The following is a 23,313-nucleotide window of genomic DNA, read 5'->3' as shown; positions in this document are numbered from 1 at the left end:
TTTCTGTGTGTATTACTTACACTTCTGAAGAAGGAAAACAAAAATTAAAAATACTTGTTTCATTCTGAGGTAGAATGTGGCTGCTTGTTTTACTTGACATGTATAAATTACTTACAGTAATAGAAACACAGGTAGATCTTTCCTGTGTTATCAGTATGTATAGCTTAAATACATATCACAGTAAATTTAAGAGGCAACTGAAACATATTTTCTTTTGTCCTGTTTGAAGGGAATATTTGCTTAATTCTCGTGAGGTACCATGTTGCTCTGTGATTCTTTTTTTTTTTCCACGGTGTGCCCAAGAGTGGTAGATGATCTGAGCTTCTGCTAATAGCTTGTAGCATTAATTAGCTGCCTTAATAAGATATATCTGAAAAATTTTCAAGTGTGCACTGGCTATAAAAATAAAATATCAAATTTTCCCCCCTTCAGGTAAACAATCTGTACAACAGCAGCACGTATTTGCTGTATATTTGAAGCCATAATTCACAGTATAGCACTGCTTATTGGAAAAAAATCATACAAATATATTAAATGAGTAACATTAAATATCTGATGAGTGATAGTGTCGGTCATGCTTTGAAGTGGGTTGAAACTGGTCCACGCCTCGACTTGCCACGTCAACCTGACGTATCCCGTGTCCAAAAAGCACACACATTTTTTAAATGAGAGCATGTTACATACATTAGCAAACTTCTTTCTCTCTGCTATCATTTCTAGTCCGTAGTTAGCTTATGTACCACAATCAACTCCTGAGTACGTTCTAGAAGAAAATTATAACATTATTTTCAATGGAGATTTATAACTTTCCTTTCAATGAAGATATGGGGTCAGAAATATGGTTTTAGAGTTTTGAAAAATTTTAACTTCAAACTGACCATAAAAAGCATCCACAAGAAAACATTCTCACAAAAGGCAACAGTAAAACTTAGTTTCATCAATTAACAAGAACAGATACCAATGCTTGAAACAGTGATCAGATTACCATAATCTTGATCTAAAACAAATTCCATGTCATCACTGAAGTTAGGCACTCAATGATATGTCACAATACTACTTCTGTAAACAAACTAGCAAACAGCATTATTAAAATGTCTTTCTACAAAATGCAATATATGACTTTTACAGCTCCATAAAGCTTGACTTGCAAAATTAAAACTGGAACAAAGCATTATATCTAGTGCCTCTGTGAGAAAAGATTTGCTAATTACTGTATTGCAAGGAATACATAGCTGCTGCTCCACTTCTTTCTTTTTCTCAAACAAGGAAGAAAAAATGGCAAGACATCAAAGAAGTTTGGCTGCATCTTTTAACTGCAAATATGTCCTCTACTCTACTGAAAAGACTTGAAAAATGCACCTTATGGATGTGAAGAAGATGATACAAATTTTAAAAACCAGAACAGAAACATAGCAAAGATGTTAGCAATAAAGAGAGTAATTTAGTGATAGAAAACACACCACCACAGGCCTGTCCCACAGAAAAGACATAAAAATAAAAATTCCACCTATCCCCATCAAATGTAACATTTAGGTGATACAGGTTACCACACTGGTAGTTGTCTAGATCAAAACTGGTGTATGTGTGTGTATGTGTGTGTGTGTGTGTGTGTGTGTGTGTGTGTGTGTGTGTGTGTTTTATGTTTGCATTTTCAAATGGGTGTCACACTTGAAAAATGTATAACATGTTTGAATTTTTAATATAAGGTTCTGTTCTTTAAATAATTTGAAACAATACAGCCAATGTGGCAAATTACATTCTCAACCTGACGAACAACAGTTGTAATCATTCTGCCAACAAATATTTAAGCAATGCATTAACTTTTCTCAATATAATTGGTACATGTAATCAGCAGTGCTTGAAACTGTGACTTATTGGCACAAGGTAGTCACAAAATGCATGCACATTTAGTTAATGAAGAAGCCAGTTTTTGTCTTCACATTAAAAGTTTTGTGCTTTTCATGTTTGCTGTATGATAACACCTAGCAACACCTTTACTTTAACAATGTTCATTGAAGCACGAAAAATGATCATCTGTAGTCCCATCACAAACTGTTTGGTACATTGGAAAAATGTACTATTATGTCTCACCATAGGATGAAGATTAAATTTAGGTGGCAGGTCCTGCTGATAAATACAAGCAGTACCCAATAATATGCAAGTATAAACCTAGCTAGGAGAACCACCCATAAGCTTTTCTCATACCTATAACCACTTTGTGATTTAGTTACTGAATTACTACATAGAAAGGTAATAAAGCTGTACAGTTCAATTGATTAAATCAATAGAAACATAATAAAGAAATTTGAACAAAGTGATTATAGAGTGAGTTGCTCACTTAGGTAGAACTATATAAATATCAATGCATTATAATTTAGAGACCACATGGAACACTGCTTACAAACAAAAATGTCAAATTTATTTTATTTTCATCATATTTATAATTATGAATGAAAAAATAAAAAAGTCAATAATGACAGAAATCTATTATTCTCACATTGTACAGTTGAGTAGGGCAACAATATTTATCAAAGTACGAAGATGTAAGTAACAAAAGCATTCACAATAAAACAGTGTTTGTGAATAATAAATTATTTTTAGGTCAAAAAACATCAGCTTTTGCATTATGGTGTTCAGCACCCTACAAAGATACCAAATAACAAAAAAGGATGATTCCTCCAGGCTGATATAACTTTCAATACAGCCAAACAAAACTACGGACAAAGGTTTTACCATTGTAGTATCATTCAAGATATTTGAGTGAACAACTTTGAGCTTCAGACAATATTCTCCACAACTGTCAAACACAATAATCATTTCAAACAGTGATCATATGTGGTCCACTTAATATTGGTTATTCAACAACGACAAAGGCTTTCATAATATGACATAATGAGAAAATACCTCAAAAACTAAGCAATTTGACTCACATTTTACAAATCTTGACTAATTCTGTAGAAACAAGATAAGCAAAAACAATTAAAATAACTTAGGGACGCCTGAAGTATTAAAGAAAGTTACCATAAAATGAGTAATGGTAATAAGACATCAAAAGAAACAGAGTTTACAACTCTAAGCTTTAGTTACCAACATGTGATAATCCTAAATTTATGGAAAATATATTTCTTCAGATCCAGTGACAAGTGTATGAAGCTCAAAATCTTTCCCACACATACATGCCAATATCATAAATATTATGCAGCAGTCTTTTTGTGAGCAAAACTAAAAATCTATTTTATAAGAAACTACATACACATTTACATTAAGAGCACAAGAACTTCAGATAAAACTATTTTAAAGGTGTACGACATCAATAAAATTTATTACATGTGTGTAGTCAACAATTAGAAAATGAATGGTGCCATATATTTTCTCTATACAATAGGCCCATTGTTTTATCTTTAACTCCATGTTGTCCACTAACAACAGTTTGTTCCTCAACATAATGCACCTGAGTTCTTTCAGAGTTTCCAAACACTTCCTCCTTTTTTATACTCACAATATGTCATATTTAACTGTGCAGCAGTATGCTCAGGATCCATGCACTTTCTTATTGGCGTGTATTGTCAAAATTACACTTAGTTCTTCATGCCGGAAACACATTCACAGTATCACATCTGCAGTATTTCAGAAGAATGGATAAATTGGTCAGTAGATAACTTCATACACAGTTGCTTTCTTGTCACCTGAGCCGGTCACAATATACTTGTCATCAGCTGAAATATCGCAGCTCAGCACGGATGATGACTCCTTTGACTGCAAAACAAATGAAGACAACAAATGTCGATTAGATTAGATTAGATTAGATTAGATTAGATTAATACTAGTTCCATGGATCATGAATACGATATTTCGTAATGATGTGGAACGAGTCGAATTTTCCAATACATGACATAATTAGGTTAATTTAACAACATACTTAAGTTAACATAACAACTTTATTTTATTGTGTTTTTTTGTTTTTCTTTATTTTTTATTTTTATTTTTTTTAATACGTAATATAGTCTACTCAACGTAACTATTTGCCTTGTAAAGCCTGTTGTCGTTGTGTAATTACAGTGTTCAGATGAATGACATTCTTTATAAGCCAAAGCAGGTTCCCATTTCATGAAGAGTAAATTGGAAAAATGGGGCGTCATTTTAAACAAACATTTATTAAAACCTGTGTTGCACAGCTTCTCGTTGCCTGGAAGTCTTTCCATATCATTACAAAAAGAAACAGAAACACAGAAACAACACTGTAAACTGGGACAACTTGGCCACATTTTTTTCCTCCTACCTGTTTTGTTACCTAATAATTCAAAAAACATTTTTGAAGCCATCCTAAAACATGAGTCTTTATGTCTAGTTTCATAACACGTGACCAGATAACAACTAAGTTATTACTTTTAAGTTAAAAAATGAGATGGTGTTAAAATGAGCAGAAATGACCAAGAAATTGCAGAAACAGATGTTTAAAGCAGTAAACACTTTAATGCAAAGACAGTTACAAAGAAATTTATACAGAAAGGTATAAACAAAATTTCAGATCTTCAAAGTTAAAAGAAATGCTCAATATTTTCAGAAAAGAAAATTTTATGTGCCCCATGCCTTTTACACTCAGGGTGGCTTCAACTGGCACATATGGGAAATAAAACCTCTTTCCCTGTCTGTTGTATAAAGATACGACATCTTGAACTCCTTGTCTCCATAGACGTGAATAAGTTTCCCTATACAGTCATTTATTAAGCTGCTTGACACACTTTTTAATCAAGAATTTTATCACAACAAACATTTCAAGCATTATTTGGGTAAGATGCTGGGCCATTGTGGCATTCATTTGATTACGTTCACAAATGGCTGAGTTACGATCCTCTTCACAGCAAAAATTTTCACAGCAAAAATTTTAACGAGCCTCGGCATTTTAACGACATGTGTAGAGACCAAAAAACGATCAGTTAAGGAAAAAAGTATGAAAGAAGTAACAAAAACGCAAAATTCTAAACTGGGAAAGTTCTACAATTTTTACCACACTTCCTGGTCAACATTGCCAAGTTATATTATTATACTAAATACAACACACTATTTTATTTCTAAAAGTGATTCAAAAACTTAATTATACACTGCACTGATCAAAAGAAATAGTCTTTACTTAGGTCAGAATGACTTGGCAATGTGACACTTCTGTACACCTAAAATGCATGCAAAATCTGCCGTTTTCATAGTTTGCCATGTGCGATGAAAGCACTTGCACCTCTACTGGATGATTAAGGAATTTGGTAGGATGGCAAATAAAATCTTACTTCATAAAGTGGCAAGGCTGTCTTGCTTGGCAAAGTTGTCTCAGTTTACAGTATCAATACTTCAACAATCCTATCTACATCTACTTTCCTCTATAAATACAGTCCTTAATATTTGTCTGAGGAATCTACATAAAAAAACTGAGAACTTTATTTTGTGTACTGAAGATGGAAACTGAACAACAGATTAAGCAATGACAGAACAGAAGAGCTTTCCCTCGAGCAGAATCACTAATTAACCAATGAAAACACCATTGAGATGGGAAGGAATACAGTATGAACATACATTTCAGTCACCCATAATAATTCAGTGGTACAGGAGGAGGATTAACAGTTGTAGTAGCAGTAGTAGTAGTAGTAGTTCTTTTTGTTGTTGTGCTCTTCAGTCCTGAGACTGGTTTGATGCAGCTCTGCATGCTACTCTATCCTGTGCAAGCTTCATCATCTCCCAGTACCTACTGCAACCTACATCCTTCTGAATCTGCTTAGTGTATTCATCTCTTGGTCTCCCTCTACAATTTTTACCCTCCACACTGCCCTCCAATACTAAACTGGTGATCCCTTGATGCCTCAGAACATGTCCTACCAACCGGTACCTTCTTCTTATCAAGTTGTGCCACGAACTCCTCTTCTCCCCAATTCTATTCAATACCTCCTCATTAGTTATGTGATCTACCCATCTAATCTTCAGCATTCTTCTGTAGCACCACATTTCAAAAGCTTCTATTCTCTTCTTGTCCAAACTATTTATCGTCCACGTTTCACTTCCATACATGGCTACACTCCAAACAAATACTTTCAGAAACGACTTCCGGACACTTAAATCTATACTCGATGTTAACAAATTTCTCTTCTTCAGAAACACATTCCTTGCCATTGCCAGTCTACACTTTATATCCTCTCTACTTCGACCATCATCAGCGTTCAACTGCTCTTCCAAGTCCTTTGCTGTCTCTGACAGAATTACAATGTCATCAGCGACCTTCAAAGTTTTTATTTCTTCTCCATGGATTTTAATACCTATTCCGAATTTTTCTTTTGGTTCCTTTACTGCTTGCTCAATATACAGATTGAATAACATCGGGGAGAGGCTACAACCCTGTCTCACTCCTTTCCCAACCACTGCTTCCCTTTCATGCCCCTCGACTCTTACAACTGCCATCTGGTTTCTGTACAAATTGTAAATAGCCTTTCGCTCCCTGTATTTTACCCCTGCCGCCTTTAGAATTTGAAAGAGAGTATTCCAGTCAACATTGTCAAAAGCTTTCTCTAAGTCTACAAATGCTAGAAATGTAGGTTTGCCTTTCCTTAATCTAGCTTCTAAGATAAGTTGTAAGGTCAGTATTGCCTCACGTGTCCCCAAGGTCGGCTTATACCAGTTTTTCCATTTGTCTGTGAAGAATTCGCTTTAGTATTTTGCAGCTGTGACTTATTAAACTGATAGTTCGGTAATTTTCACATCTGTCAACACCTGCTTTCTTTGGGATCGGAATTATTATATTCTTCTTGAAGTCTGAGGGAATTTCGCCTGTCTGATGCATCTTGCTCACCAGATGGTAGAGTTTTGTCAGGACTGGCTCTCCCAAGGCCGTCAGTAGTTCTAATGGAATGTTGATCTGAGCTCTTGATATTCATGCAAGTGGTTCTCTTATCTCCAAAGGTCTCTTTAATTTTCCTGTAGGCAGTATCTATCTTACCCCTAATGAGACAAGCCTCTACATCCTTACATTTGTCCTCTAGCCATCCCTGCTTAGCCATTTTGCACTTCCTGTCGATCTCATTTTTGGGACGTTTGTATTCTTTTTTGCCTGCTTCATTTACTGCATTTTTATATTTTCTCCTTTCATCAATTAAATTTAATATTTCTTCTGTTACCCAAGGATTTCTACTAGCCCTCGGTCTTATTACCTACTTGATCCTCTGCTGCCTTCACTACTTCATCCCTCAGAGCTACCCATTCTTTTTCTACTGTATGAACAGTACTGGAACATAATTTATCCTGTCACATACAGTATGACGACTTCTGGTGTACAAATGTAGATCAATGCCCCCCCCTTCCCCCCCCAAACACAAAACACAAAAACACACACACACACACACACACACACACACACACACACGCGTCCTGATTTCTCCTTACACAAGTGTGCACTGGAGACAATAGAATCTACCACAAATTTGGATGCTCATCAGCCTTTTGTGTAGACAACAGAATATTGTAACCAAAAATTTGCACGTAAGGTCACAGACATTTCAGTAATATTCCCATACTAATGCTGGCTGCTCTTGCACCAGACCTATGGTTTCCTTAAGTATCTTCTTTCATGCCAATTTCAAACGGTTCCAAAACAGTTAAACTATACCTGTGAAAAAGTTGCAGAAATGTGTTTTATGCAGTCTCCTCTACAGAAGTGTTCTATTTCCCAGGAGTCCAAAATATATAAAAGTCTTTCATCACAAATGTTTTTCTGCTTCATAGCACTTCATATAATGTTAGACAGTAAACCTGCAATCAACATGGTACAGTCTGAAGCTGATCAAGGACCCAATAAAATGTTATTTTATTCTCTCTTATTTTGTTTGTAATCTACTGTTCACTTATCTACAATTCACATCAATCAGTGAAAATGCTTCACCGTTCTGAATTTCTGTAACTTTACTCTGGGTTGACAGTTTTCTATCTCCATCTTTATGTCCACTATTCTCTTGTTATTGCCAGCTGTAATTCCAGTTTACAAATCATAGTGTCTACAAAGGTTTAGATTTCATTATGATGTGTACCTACACATGAAACTTGACACTCCTGTGACATAGTTACTCCTGACAGTGCTTTGTTAGTGTCCAAAACTCTGTCAATTAGATGTCCCTACATAATTTTCCTTAATGGAAGTGTCAAAAGATTAACATACCCGACTGCAGTATGTGGAATTCCTTCTGAGAGCCATTCCATTACATATTTGCTGTGAACTTCACTGACATTTCAAGTATCGAAGACAAATATTTTATAAACAATGCTCAGTAAATCAGTCTAAATCAGCCACAATAAATGAAACAATATCGCTGCAGTGTCACGATGATATACAAATGAATGAATGAACGAATGAAATGAAGTCTCACGCTTCTCGACAGAGCGTAGGGGAACGATGCGGGAAATCTGCACCGCTGTACTAGGCAAGGTCCTAGTGGAAGTGGTTTGCTGTTGCCTTCCTCTGACTATAATGGGGATGAAGGATGATGATGATGAAGATGACACAACACCACCCAGTCATCTCGGGGCAGGTGAAAATCCCTGACACCTCCGGGAATCGAATCCGGGACCCCGTGTTCAAGAAGCAAGAACGCTACCGCGAGACCACGAGCTCCGGACACGATGATATATACCGGCAAATTATCAGTTTTCATTGCTTATTAAAATCTAAAATCCAATCAGGGTCGCTTTCACATTAGGCACATTAGCACATTGAACACTAATACATGAAAGTATTTCTGCAGAGATATCCAAAAGCTTCACGAAACTGAGAAAAATTTTTCCTTTGCTAAACAAAACAAAATTATTTTCCTCAAATAATGTGTTACTGTTATCTTTCCCACAATTATAATTTTGCTGTTATCTCCACAGCACTCAGTTACAGTTCTTACATTTTCATTCTTTGCAATTTATTATATTTTAGCACTAAACAGTGATAGCCCATCTTTCTTCTGCAATACAGAGATGGAAAAAGGAGAGGTGGAAGCATAGGTCACAAGTAGCTGTTGATGGACAACTGCCCTAATTTGGAGGACTGTTTTTTACTGTTTTGCTACACAAATTGTTATTAATTACTATAGATGAAAATAAATCAGTGAGACAACACACTTTGGTGTTTCACAGTAAACATTTTTCTGTTTGTTGTATCACTAGTTTGTTCTGTCACTCCTTTCACAATCTCATACTACACTAAAAACAATTGAAAGTACTATTTGTAGTTTAGGTGATGTAAATTGGCATCTGGAGCCAAGAATATGAAACCTTATAATACTGATAATTACCTGGAAAATAGATGCTCCATATGGAGTTCGCCATGCATTGAGGAGATTGTCCTTGCCAGTGGACACAAACCATTTCCCACATGCAGCGAACCTCAGAGAAAGCACACATGATTCGTGAAGATGAAGTTGGTATTTGTCTGGTTTAGCTGCATGTAGCACCTGTTGAAACAATACATGAACGAATATTTAAAAATAAGCATTCTGACCCACAAAAGGTACGAAAAGGGCTTTTTTCGAAGTAATTTGTTCAATTTCTTACAATGTACTATAATGAGTATAATGTTGTGCCATCTCTCTCTCTCTCTCTCTCTCTCTCTCTCTCTCTCTGCATGTTTTAAGTAGGATGTAAAAGAAGGGGGGGGGGGGGGGGGGGGGGATGAAGACTACAGAACATTTAACAATGACACTAATCCTCACAAGACAGGAAACTTTACAATTACACAAGATTCACAATTCATTTTTTATTAGTATTGTTTTTACTATAATTTTGAGTCAGTGCGATGTCATCTGTGTGTGGGTACAAGATGCTTTCTTCCCCAAAGAGAGAAAAATTACATCAGCTGTCTGTCTGCTTATCAGCAATTTACAATGTATTGAGTACCTACCTTGAAAAGCTACACTTTTAATTTGAGGGTCATTCAGCAAACAATGCTCTACAATTTATCCTATAATATTTATTCTTAAGAGCTAGAGTTGGTGGCAATATAAATCAATGTTTCTATTGAATGTATTATTTTTTTACTTGGTCTCCATTATGTTCTAAGGCCTTATGCCAGAACCCGTGTCTCCTTTAGGTAAGGTTATTGTCCTGTGCTCGTAGCCATGTTTTCATTGCGCGAATTACAATTCTCTCGTCATGTTCAAAATTGTGGTGCACTGGTCTGTACAAATGATGGAGCCCCTGCAACTCACCATATTGGTAGCAGTGGCTGTGACAGTACGTGCCGGCCGGTGTGGGCGTGCGGTTCTAGGTGCTTCAGTCTGGAACCGCGCGACCGCTACGGTCGCAGGTACGGATCCTGCCTCGGGCACGGATGTCTGTGATGCCCTTAGGTTGGTTAGGTTTCAGTAGTTGTAAGTTGTAGGGGACTGATGACCTCAGATGTTGAGTCCCATAGTGCTCAGCGCCATTAGAAGCTTTTTTTTTGACAGGACGTCTCCAATGCGGCTGATTGTGGAGCCCGTGATGCTTTCACTCTCTATACCTATCACCCAACAGTAATCTTATCAACTGCATCATTACCATACACTGCACACGAACTTTATGGATTTTCACCACAATTTCTTTTTACAAAACCAAGAATTCCATTACAACACAATGCTTGTAATGAAGTGTCTCACACAGGTGCCCTTTTGATGGTTCACTACAGCCTTGCCATTTGATTTGATTTGATTTTTTATCGGTCCAGTTTTATCATATAGCACAAATTGTACAATTGATATTGGAACTGTTTGAAACTCTGCACATATGCAGAAGATACATCAAATGTGAAGTACCAAAATGACTTTTCCTATATAAAGGCCGTTACAAAATGACGACAAACTTCGAGGGGTCTTGAGGAACAAATTGAGGATAGGAACACATGTCTGAAACCGTCGTCCACCGAGGCAACAGCATCACATGCGTAAGAGACGAGGCCTCCCTATGCAGCAGCTTTTTGATGTTGTTGTTGTTGTTGTTGTCTTCAGTCCAGAGACTGGTTTGTTGCAGCTCTCCATGCTACTCTATCCTGTGCAACTTCTTCATCTCCCAGTACTTACTGCAACCTACATCCTTCTGAATCTGCTTAGTGTATTCATCTCTCAGTCTCCCTCTACAATTTTTACCCTCCACACTGCCCTCCAATACTAAACTGGTGATCCCTTGATGCCTCAGAACATGCCCTACCAAGCGATACCTTCTTCTAGTCAAGTTGTGCCACAGCTTTCTCTTCTCCCCAATTCTATTCAATACCTCCTCATTAGTTATGTAGTCTACCCATCTAATCTTCAGCTTTCTTCTGTAGCAACACATTTCAAAAGCTTCTATTATCTTCTTGTCTAAACTATTTATCTTCCACGTTTCACTTCCATACATGGCTACACTCCATACAAACACTTTCAGAAACGACTTCCTGACACTTAAATATATACTCGATGTTAACAAATCTCTCCTCTTCAGAAACATTTTCCTTGCCATTCCCAGTCTACATTTTATATCCTCTCTACTTCAACCATGATCAGTTATTTTGCTACCCGAATAGCAAAACTCATTTACTACTTTAAGTCTCTCATTTCCTAATGTAATTACCGTAGCATCACCCAATTTAATTCGACTACATTCCATTATCCTCATTTTGCTTTTGTTGATATTCATCTTATATCCTTTTTTCAAAACACTGTCCATTCCATTCAACTGCTCTTCCAGGTCCTTTTCTGTCTGTGACAGAATTACAATGTCATCGATGAACCTCAAAGTTTTTATTTCCTACTCCGAATTTACTAGTTAACAAGCAACACTGCAAGATGTTCCACCTATAGTCCATCAGCGTACAAAGTCAAATTGCTGCCTAAGTGGTAGCCTAACAGCAGACTAGCACCAGTAATTTTAACATTCTGTAGTGTCACCGGCTGACATTTCCGGACACAGGCTTCTACCCTTAATTTGTTCCTCAAGACAACCTCTACAACCACTCAAACTTTCTTGGTACTATTTTGCAGCACCATGTATATTAGGTAATTTTCCTACATTTCAATGGCTACAAAAATCTTCAGGACATTATTGACCTTTGCAAAAACTGCTTTAATATTACCAGAGTGCAGCAAATCTATACTGTATGTGTAGACCAGAGAAAGTAAGGAATTTTTTTTTTTAAAGAAAGGCTTAACTTCATGCTGACACTCAAGTACATATAAGTTCCGATTGCAAAAAGATAAGAAAGGACGAAAACAGCTATAGCGATAGCATCCCTGTTAAAAACTAACCTGGCATTTACAACAAGGGATTTCGGTAACAACTGAAATGAGAACTCAGGAGAGAAACTTATTTAACCCGAAGCAAACTTCTAATAATAGTTCGTGGCAAGACACCAACATTATGTCCCAATCCAGAGCAGAAGTGTTCATGTAACATGTACTTTAGAACACACATATTCCGCACTAGCATCACTTCATACATATTGTTAATTGAGACCCAATATTTAATGTGATTAATGATTATGGACACAAGTACAAATCTCACTGTATACTTGTAAATTATAGCTTGCCAGTAGTTAAATGTAGAGTGTATTCAATTCTCGAAATAAATCACACATTTGCTGAAAGCCACTAGTGACACACACACACACACACACACACACACACACACACACACACACACACACACACACACACACTAACTATTACTCTGATCTTCCCCCCCACCCCACTTCCCCCACATTACACAGCTCTTCAGAATCAAAAACCAGATTCAGAGATTAAGCTCACAGATGAATGCTTCCACAGCTACCACTGTTAGCTTAAAATTCCTCATACACTGGAATTTTGCTCAGGTATTGTGTTAATAGCTGGTATGGGAATAACCCATTGCTGCGCTCACCTCAACATTGGAGTTCTCCATTCCAACAGCAAGCCATTCACCTGTAGGGCAGTAACCGAGTGAGAATATTTGGGATGTAAAATCATGTTGTTGTAACTGTCTGCCTTCACGTAAGTCCCACGACCGCACTGTATTGTCGAGTCCACCAGTCCACAATTTAGTGCCATCTGCTGAAATATCTATACAAGAGGCACCATCCGTATGACCCTGGAACTGTCGTACCAGAGTCTGATTGTGGAGGTCCCATACAGCAATGTTGCCATCTGAGCAGCAGCTGAAGCACACCTGGAAAAAAAATTTTAAAAATACATAACATTATACAGCTACATGTACCATATTTATACAGATTAGAGATCGCTTGACATGTCTTTTTTTGGTCTGTGTGTTACATCTAATCTGAGGGAATACTGTACGGATTTTGGTACGGTTTCCACTAACAAACTGACTGATTCACGAGGAAGGTTTGTGTACATAATTTATTACTGCCACCCAAGACATCATCCAAGTGCTTGTGAAGCTTGGGCACTTTGTGAATTTATTACAGTATGAAAGTACTGCCTTCAATAAACAATTTATCACACATATCACATATATTTTTTTCTTCTTCATAAATCACCAAAGGAAAAGGAAGAAATGAGGAAAGAAGAGAGGAAGGTTAAATCACATGAAGTGCTTAACAAAGTAACAATATGTTGACAATGGGAATTAACAGAATGTAAATGACTAATTTATTTCCCTGCTTACAATATTGTGTACCGCTACACTGTGGCCTAAAAAATTTGTCCTTCAGTATTTCGCCATTCTCTGTCTTTCTTCTACCACATTTAATGCTTCTCTCCCCCCCCCCCTCCCCCCTTCATCACCCCAAATAAGATAGTAAGGGTTTCGCCTACAGTAAGTAAAAAGTGCACTTTTCACTAATTACAAAATTAGATTTACTGCTCATGAATACTGCAGTAATGAGTTATTCTTGGGTTATAAGAAAACTGGATGAAAGGAAGAGGGAAAATGTATACTCTTAAGACTGTAATCTGTCAGCATATTTAGAGAAGTAGTCCAAAAGTAAAAAGTAACAGTATATTGAATTAACCAAAGAAAGTAGTTACAGTAACATATAGGCCTAGTCCAATATTGGTCAAGCAGTGTTCTGTATTAATTCAATCATTTCAAGACACTGAATCAATTACGCCAATTCAAAAGTAATTTTTGTATATTTTACTGTTTGGAAACAGGTAATGTTGTTCGAACAACATATACACACATATTCAGTAGTAGTACTGGTAACATAAGCATCAACACATTCTGAGAAACAATGTTGGTAATAGTATGTACTGGAAAATCGTAAATATACTGAACACATGTGGTTACAACTCACTATCTCAGTTCAGAAAATTAACAACCATCAAAAACCGCTATTAAAAGAACTGCATGTACAGAGAGAAGAAGTTATGTCGTGTAGATGGATGAGGGCACGCTGGAGCTCAAACTGTGAAATTTAAATACTATAGCGGTTTGAAATAAGCGTTAGATGAAGTCATTACTCTTACTAGCAAAGAGAAGACATAGGAGAAGGAATGCTTGTTATTCAGTCGGTCTGAGGTAGAATTTGACATTTTGTGTTAACACTATTTGGAATACAAATATTATAGTGCTGAAGGTGAATACAAACTGGAGTTGTTCAGACATTCAACTTTTCATCACAAAAAACTGATTAAAACCACACTATTGGACAATAAAAGAATTAAGATTTTATTCCCCTCACACTATATGTCTGTACACTACACTACCATCGACAGCTTCTATTGTCTCAAAATATCTACATAATTTTAAATGTATTTGCAGTCAGTGAGTCAATTATGTCTTGTACGTGTGACAATTTCACATTATTACTCTGCTTTTACATCTTTCATCACAAAGTCAAAACCAACTTTACAAAAACCAAGTCGGTTTAATATGGAAAACGGCTTAAAAATTGTTGTCAGACTGAGTAGCGTGCTAGGATATGAATTACAAGGGGGTAGGTACATTATGGCCATTCTGATTTAGATTTTACTTGGCTTCCCTAAATGACTTCAAGCAAATGCTTGGGTGGTTCCTAATATAATGCCACAGCCGACTGTGCCCCATTCTTGTCAAACGAGACCTATACACATATGTAAGTGACTGTATGTGTGAACTATGTTTTTTCCTTGCTCTTAAACTGAAGTAAGATGACATATCAAATATATGTGTAAAACTGATTAACAGAGGACAACCAGCACCATGATGACAACCACGACTATTAAATGCATAACCTTTTGGCCAGAAAGTCTTCTTCTGACATCTCCAACACACACACACACACACACACACACACACAACACACACACACACACACACACACACACACACACAAAAAACTGTTTTCCACATCTCCTCCTAAACCACTGGATCGATCACAGTCAAGTAGTACACCTACTAGTTATTGTTTGGAAAGAAGTACTGTGGGGGTAAAAATCATCTCCCACTGAGGTGGGGGTGAAAATGGGCCGATAGGGGGAGAGGGAGAAGGTGGCCGGAGGAACGTGTGCAGTATCTGTGACATAAATACATGGGTGAAGTCACAAGTAACAAAGCTAAGAAAAACATAAAAGAAAAATGTTTGAAGCTAACTATTCATGTACTGTGGGTAATTACGTTTGACAGCCATCGAACTTTTAGGTTTGACCACACCGGGAACGTACTTCACATAAAGCAATACTCGGTACGGCAACTACTAGAAGAACGAACTGCTAAAAGAAGGAATGAGACACATTGCAGAACTAACCAAATACAGTTAATACCACCGAACGACGACACACACTGGGGATCGGTTACCTTCGAATCCGGGCTGATAGCGAGGGCGTAGCAAGCTGGCGCACTAGAAGTCAGCTCGGCTTTTATCCGCGGTGTAGGGGAGGCCAGGTCCCAGATGCTGAGATTGCTCGCCTCTCCACCGACGATCAGAGTCCTGCCGTCAGGCAGCAACTTCACAGAGCGAATGTAGTTGTCGCGTTGCTGTAAGCAGCAAAACACATCGGCGTCACCGGTGGAACACTTTAACTGGCACGCTAATGTGACAAATAGCCCTCGTCTCTTCTTCGAGTTGAGGGTGAGCTGTTGAAGATTCTTCAAACAGAGCAAACGTGCTATTAAGTAGTAAAGACTTTTCTTCTTTTTTGGTAGTTGCCACAAAGCACTACTTACAGTCACTGTTATTGGCATATTCCTTCTTTACAGCCTTCACACTGATAAAATCCTGGGAAGTGAGTACAGGTGTGACAAATGTTGGAACTCTATTGAAACTCCTTAAGAGATGAAAGAGCAAATCACAGACAAGAGTTAAGTTTCAATCCTCGTCTTTAGTGGTAACTGTTCTAACCAAATAAACTACCTAGGAATGCCTCCTGGACTTCACACTCACAATCCACCAGTACCTCTCCCTGTACGTTTTACCGGAGGAAAAAAGGCAAACTAAAACAGTGTGTTGGCAACTGTTGCTCTAAAGTATTATTTCAAAAGAACACACAGATAGTCTACAATCCTCTGACCCGACCTAAAACACTGGCTTAAATTAATCTACGTTTTGAGGTTTGTTAAGGAATGGACTGAGAGATTATTGTAAATCTTTGCTGCTTTCTCGTGCTACTGTCAACTGCTCAGTATTTTCTGTGTACCGTATGTGTGTATCTGTCCTCATTACTTTTTTATGCTACTGACTTTAACCTCTGTAGGGTAGAAATGACTGAATTTGCATTATTCTATTGTTGCAAGTTTTCTCGGCACAGCTCTAGCTTTCGTGTCACATCTCAACCGTATTTGCTAACTAAATTTAAGGTAGGACAGAATTTAATCGATAACTAGAACAAACACTGAACAGCATTTCTCGACACTTACCAAACAGTCCAGCTGCGAAACAGGGCTCTTTGAGCCAGGCTGGCTGATGTCCCACACTTTCACACAACCTTTACCACCAGTGTAAACATACTTTGTAGGGTTGCTGATAGTGACTGCACACACGACCTCTCCGTGTGCCAGCGTATTGATCTGGCGAGCGTGTCGCGGAATGCCTGGACCGATGAGTGCGTCTGGAGGGAATGGCACGGGCTGCATTTGGCCATCTGAGCTGACGTGGAAGGAGTAAGCCCTGTTCCAAAGAAATATTATGCCTGAGTAACATTGCATGTATAACAAATATTTTTAAGCTATACCTCAAGTAACAGACCCACAGGAATTCTCTCTCTCTCTCTCTCTCTCTCTCTCTCTCTCTCTCTCTCTCACACACACACACACACACACACACACACACACACACACACACACAAGAAATCAATTTGTGACACAGGACTCAATCACTGAAATGTGAGGCACTGCACACTTAGTATTCATGACAAACATAAAGATTTGAAATGTTCAAATCCGTACAGTACATTGCTACAATAATTTTTTTATATGTGTGATTCCGTGTTACTTCCATACATTCTCCAATACGTTCAAGTACACAAACTCTTCATACCGGCATACCTTGCTTCAGATGGAATGAGAAACATAGAAGTTGTGAGGAAAGGACAACAATGTACTACAAAGTTGAGCAACCCCAAATAATGTTATCATATGGAGAACATTCCAAATGTGCACATGGCAGTGCATGGCTCAAAATAACTCCAGGCAGAATTTTTGTAGTAACTGGCCAAGGTACGGCTGATAAAGTGGGCTAATTGTGACGGGCAAGACAACTAAGTACGAACAATGTGGTACCCGAAATGAATCCACCTCAAACAACCACTGGAACACTACGAAGGCTCACAACGATATTTCACACGACGGAGATTTCCTTGCCGGGAAGAGGTCTACGGCAACTGCACGCCGACGTGGCCGGTCAGTGTAAAAGAAACGACGGCTCTTTTTATCGTTCCATAGCAACGGCCCAATTCTGGGTGAATCCTTTCGGTCGTGAGTAAACAAACTTCACCGAGCCCCAAAACAATTCGTATGTAGTTGGATCCAAAGAAGACTATTATTTTAGTGTTCTGCGAGTTCAGAGTGATAACTGCGCACCATTAATTCACCTGCGATGCCAGCACTACAAGTGAATACTACAAAAGTCGGCTTAGACATTACCGTAAATAATTATATTTCTCCCTTCTGTGTTGCTGGGATTATTAAAGAATAATGTGATCTGTGAAAGCTAGAATACTTTTTGCTAAGCTGTGAGACTAAGCAGAAGACCAAAAAATTACATTTGCTTTTAGCTCGACTCTCGCAACACCGAGGCACACCAGTCCCTCGACAATATTTAGTACACCGTACAGACGGGCAACTTACGGTTTTCCTCCCGGAATGCCTCCGAGGCCGGCAGGCCCGAGGGGTGCTCTCATCTGCGGGTGCGGCTCGTAGCTGACCAGAGGTGGCCTCGGGTAACTGTTGAGTGCAGGCGGCAAGTTGTTGTGCAGAGCGGCACCGTACGACTGCAGCTCGTGGGGCCCGGCCCCGGCGAGGTAGTGCGGGTACAGCGAGGGCGGCTTCACCACCGGTTTCAACCCGCTACCCCCGGCCGCCCCCGCGGCACTACCGCCCCCACTACTGCCGCCACTAGTCGGAGTCACGGACTTCGAGATCGGAGTCGTCGGTTTCTCGCCGTCCAGTTTCTTCGTCGAGGGAGTGCTCGCGTTTGACGACGTTCCACTCCTCGGGCTGGAACATTTTAAAGGTTAAACTTAAAATATGTGCGACATTACAGTAGACTGTGGACAATCGCACACTCCCGTATCACTTTCTTACCGACAACAGCACCGATCTGTACTACTTCACCATCCCACAGTTTGCACGTCGATTTCTCTGACGATACTTGTAGCATTCGGTTAAGGTTTGATAACCGGTTTATTGGAGGATTTGTGTTTTTACACCTTTCCCGATACCTTTATAATGGCTCCGGCAAATAAACATTTGATCGACGGCATTTTATAGGTATATTTCCAGGCATTCGAATGTGCTAATTACATAAAAAAAAACAGACGTATGTTTCACAGTACATTAATACAGTCATCAGGAAACAAATATGCATCAGAGGACAGTTACAAATAGCACCACAACACTGATAATTCCTTTCAGTTTAGAGTCTGTGTGGAGAGGACATCTAAGGCCACAAGTCATAATATCAAAAGAACGTATCCAGTCAAACTGATCAAATATTGTACTTTATGAAGGAATCGTCAACCTAACTGGAGAGCCAAAAATATACCGACACATTTTCCTCAGTTTCCTTCTCCGACAAGAGTGTGAGGTAGCAAATGAAAGCCCACAAACTTCCACATTTAATCGAGGGCACTCGTCGACTATTGTGCGCTTCGTCACTAAACGTACAGGGCTCGGACAAAAATATGGAGCCAGTGCGAGAAATTCGTGCTTAAACTAATAGAGTCCACAGGTTGTGGTGTCGTATCTGACTACGAAGAGCACCTGTTCGACGACCTCAGTATGTCGCATATGTCAATCCTGGTCAGAACAGTGCTCCGTGTTGTGAGCGCACTATGTCGGAGCTGAGGAAGTTCGAACGTGGGCAAACTGTCGGTGCACGTACTGTGGGTGCTCCCGTAACTGAGAGGGCCGAAGAGTTTGGCACCGTACCTAAGATTTGTACTGCGTGCTGGGAAAGTGGAAAATCGTCATCCTCTAAGTCACAAGGCGGACCAAAGTGTGCACCGAGTAATTGTGACAGATGGTCAATAAACAGTATTGTAGAGGAAAACTGAGGACATTTGCTCATTGCAGAACTGTATGTCACACTCACAAAAATTATCAGCACCAAAACAACACGAACATAGCTCCGTAAGCAGACAATTACAGGAAAGCTGCAATTCCAAAATCACACATCAGTGATAGAAATGCTCGTAACAGGAATACGTGTTGCCAAAACCGTAAAAACCCGGAGTATAGAGCAATGGGCGAAAGTCATTTGGCCGGGTGCGTGTACGCTATGTCCCGAGACAGGTTCTGTGAGCACTGGGATGAATTTTTGCATTCTCCCTGGCCACGACTGTCACATCTATTACTGAGCCTTTGTGGTCTACTTTGAAGAGAAGGGTGCACGATTGCTATCCACCTCCATCACTGTCAGCTGAGCTCGGCAATATCTCGCTCGAGGAACGGTATAAGAATCCCTCGAAAACCGTACAGGACCTGTATTTATCCATTCAAAGATGACTCGAAGCTGTTTCGGTTTTCCTATGTCGTATTAGGCACGGTAATATGTTGTGTTGTTTTTTGTATTTCCGTATTTTTGTCCACCTCCTGTAAGTCAGCAGAATTCACTGCTATGCTAACTTTTCCCATGTAGTATCTGTAAAAATATGTTGCACTATTGTTCACATTCCAAGTTTAACGTCTGTCCCGCTCGTAACTGATTGGATGAAACAATTCACAGTTCAGGCACGCCACACGAAATAGGATTAAGGCTGGTAAAACACTTGTGATATTCACTGACGGCCGTCTTACTTAACGTAGGAAACGTAAAAAGCTGGACCGCCGTGCACAGAGAGTAATTCGGTGGCACGTGCCTACTTAGTGTGAGGCATAAAAAATAATTTAAAGTTTGTGAAAATAAAGTAGAAGAGTGAATGCTGTGAGCTGCTAAGAGAAAGAGACAAATAAAAAAGAAAAATTATTTATTCATTTTGAATATTGTATACTTCTGAATGGTGCCTTTCAAGAAAAAAAAATGTTTTTAATTTGTCAATAGAATTATTAACTGAAGTTTCTTGCACTGAATTTCACTTACACAGGCACAAAGTTACAATTATCTCAAAAAGTATAGACCCGTGTGCCTCACAACCTGTTTGTTAACATATTGTGCAGTCGATAAGTATATGCACTGCACTATTTGTATGTGATATCAAATAATGTTAACAATAAGCCTACATATCTCCAAGTACCAATCTGCAATTTATCTCTTGGTGGAGTTTAAGAAAGTACATACTCTTTCTTTCTCACACAGAAGTAAACAAACATTCGTACATGTACATTGTGTGAGAAATCTACAATGTGTTTACCTGTGTGGTCCAATGTGTTCCTTCTTTGGTGCAAGCTTGTCAAGTCCATTTTCTCGAGGGGATGCAGTGCCATTTGGTGGTGAAACAGGATCCTGCACGACAAAAGAATGATCGACTTTCATTTCATTACCCCCATTAGTATATAAAGAGCAATATTAAAACAATTTCAGAGTCAGATGTTGGTGGAGACAGAAAATATAGTGTACATCTAATACCTTTTGGAACTGCAGCTCATTGTCAGCATTAAGAACTAGCATATTATGGTAGTGCTTCAATAATGTGTAGAGCTTAAGCACACAATTACATCAAAGTAAGCAAAGTCCCTTACCTCACTCGCATCATCCACTACGAGGTCCTGATCACTCTTCTCCCCATCACTTGCCTGAAACACAATGTTAAGTATCAGATCCTTAACTAGGACACTTTTTAGTTTTAGTAGTAACACTGAACAATATTTACTTCCTTCGCTACAACTATTTAAAAAATTTTCATAAATTCTCTCAACGTATAAGTAACAGACAAACAACACCAGAAGACTTAGTGGAAGAGTTCAACGCAGATTGAAGTTATTTATAGTTTCAGGAGAGAGACTTAAAATTTAAGATGACCATTTTAGTTTGTCAAGCACTGCGTTTATTATAGTACTGACGGAATGTCAACTTCTGTAACTTACGTGGCAGTCTTTCTCCTCCTTTTTCATTTTCTTGTGTTCAGGATCAGGTGAGCTACGTGGCCGGTATTTCTCCCGCTCTGCTGGTGAGATTGAGTTTCTCTGGAAAGGCCAACAGGAAACTAGTGTAAGCTCAACAGTTGCTGATTTTATCGAGTGAAGCGAGCAAACAAGAAAATAATAGCTTCCTATTGCTTGTAACTTTCATTTCAGTATCAACTTCTAGAAAAACAGCAGTTTAATCAGGAGATTAAAACAAAAATCCCATAATAATTTCCACCTGTCTTCACATAGTGGATACTTGCTTGTGTTTAAACTGGAAGGGAGCAGTTCTCTCAGAGTTGGGATTAAAATTAATATGCTATACAACTTTTGCCATGACTGTCGTTCATTAATTCTGAGTTGCTAACAAACCCTACTTGCATACAAACTTGGATGTTTATTCATCGTACATTTATCATATCGGAATTTTGGCATTCATTTAATTACCGTAAAAGTAACAGAAAAAAATGTCTCATTGTGAAACTATGGGGACAAAGTAGGCTACACATGGTAGAAATGTTTGGGAAATATGTAATGTCTCTAAACGCCCTGAAAGGGAGAGGAAATTTATTATTTTATATGACTGACGTTTCGCAACAACGTGCAACGACTCGAAGTAACTATTTCTGCCTTAAGAAAAACGGCAATTATTTTCGATCGATATTAACCTTAAGTGACAACCTTTCCTCTATTTCCGGCACCTTACCAGCAGATCTAATTAAAATAAAGGAATAATAAGTACACTGCAAAAAACTTAGACCAAGAGTTAAATTAGCTTGCGTATCATCTTCTGACACACATTGTTACTGTTGTTTCAAAATGTTAATTTTTTTTCCTTTTAATCGAAAACGAAACGAAGAAAAACAGCATACTCGCTGGACAATTATTTCCATTCTAACAACCCATTATCTGATTTCCTATGAGCTTGTCAGCGTGTTACCGATGTTCAGCAGTTTCAAACGCATAAGATCTTCGATCGCTAGTGGGCGAGCAAAATACTGCGAATTTCCGTGCTTGTGCTAACGTCTAAGTTACGCAATCAAGTCTGTCTGTCGTTACACTACTGATCTCTCTCTCTCTCTCTCTCTCTCTCTCTCTCTCTCTCTCTCTCTATTGTGTGCATCTTCTGAAATTCTCGACTGTTCAGTATCAGGTAATTTCCGTATCATGAACTTCACTGATAATTATTCGCAGCGACAATTTACCTCGTAACAAGCAGCACAACGCCATATTTATGACTACAGTGAAAAACACTACGGGTACACACTCATGAATCGGCAAATTAGGGATGGCAGTGTTACGTAAGTCACAAATAGTTTATTTATTCTGCTGGCAGTGTAAGCTGCAAGAACAGCATCTTGATGATAATGATTCAATTTGAGTTTCGAATTATATAAATTAGATCTACCTTCTACATAACGGAATTTTTGGACATTCGTGGAAGAAATTTGTCTATTTTGGTGTTACTGAGATTGTACCGATTTTCCTGTGGAATGTTTTCGTGTAATCTATGTTGACTGTTAACACGTTTTGACGCTGCAGAAATACTCCGCATACCACCTGGATGGTACTCCTGATTCCATTAACTGATTAACTGATCCATCCCTTCGCTGTCCCATAAGTGAATGAAGCGTGGAAAGTTTCGTTGTC

The 23,313-nt window shown here is 38.5% G+C and overlaps 1 protein-coding gene across 5 annotated transcripts in view; it reads right to left on the bottom strand.

Annotated features, from left to right (window-relative positions):
* Positions 1–268: 268 nt before the first annotated feature.
* Positions 269–23,313, bottom strand: part of LOC126198482 (transducin-like enhancer protein 4) — a 510,722-nt gene continuing 487,677 nt past the window's right edge. For all 5 annotated transcript variants that reach the window (XM_049934844.1, XM_049934845.1, XM_049934846.1 and 2 more), the window contains 9 exons: positions 21,625–21,723; positions 21,280–21,333; positions 20,952–21,043; positions 18,229–18,597; positions 16,801–17,050; positions 15,742–15,921; positions 12,886–13,170; positions 9,309–9,467; positions 269–3,756 (listed from right to left, as the gene is read on the bottom strand). In XM_049934844.1, coding sequence (XP_049790801.1) covers positions 3,649–3,756; positions 9,309–9,467; positions 12,886–13,170; positions 15,742–15,921; positions 16,801–17,050; positions 18,229–18,597; positions 20,952–21,043; positions 21,280–21,333; positions 21,625–21,723 — 1,596 coding nt within the window. In that variant the 3' untranslated portion in view covers positions 269–3,648. The remainder of the gene's footprint in view (positions 3,757–9,308; positions 9,468–12,885; positions 13,171–15,741; positions 15,922–16,800; positions 17,051–18,228; positions 18,598–20,951; positions 21,044–21,279; positions 21,334–21,624; positions 21,724–23,313) is intronic.

Source organism: Schistocerca nitens, chromosome 8, assembly GCF_023898315.1.
Source record: "Schistocerca nitens isolate TAMUIC-IGC-003100 chromosome 8, iqSchNite1.1, whole genome shotgun sequence".
NCBI lineage: Eukaryota > Metazoa > Arthropoda > Insecta > Orthoptera > Acrididae > Schistocerca > Schistocerca nitens.
The sequence above is the reverse complement of the archived record's forward strand: the minus strand, read 5'-3'. Positions and strand labels throughout refer to the sequence as shown.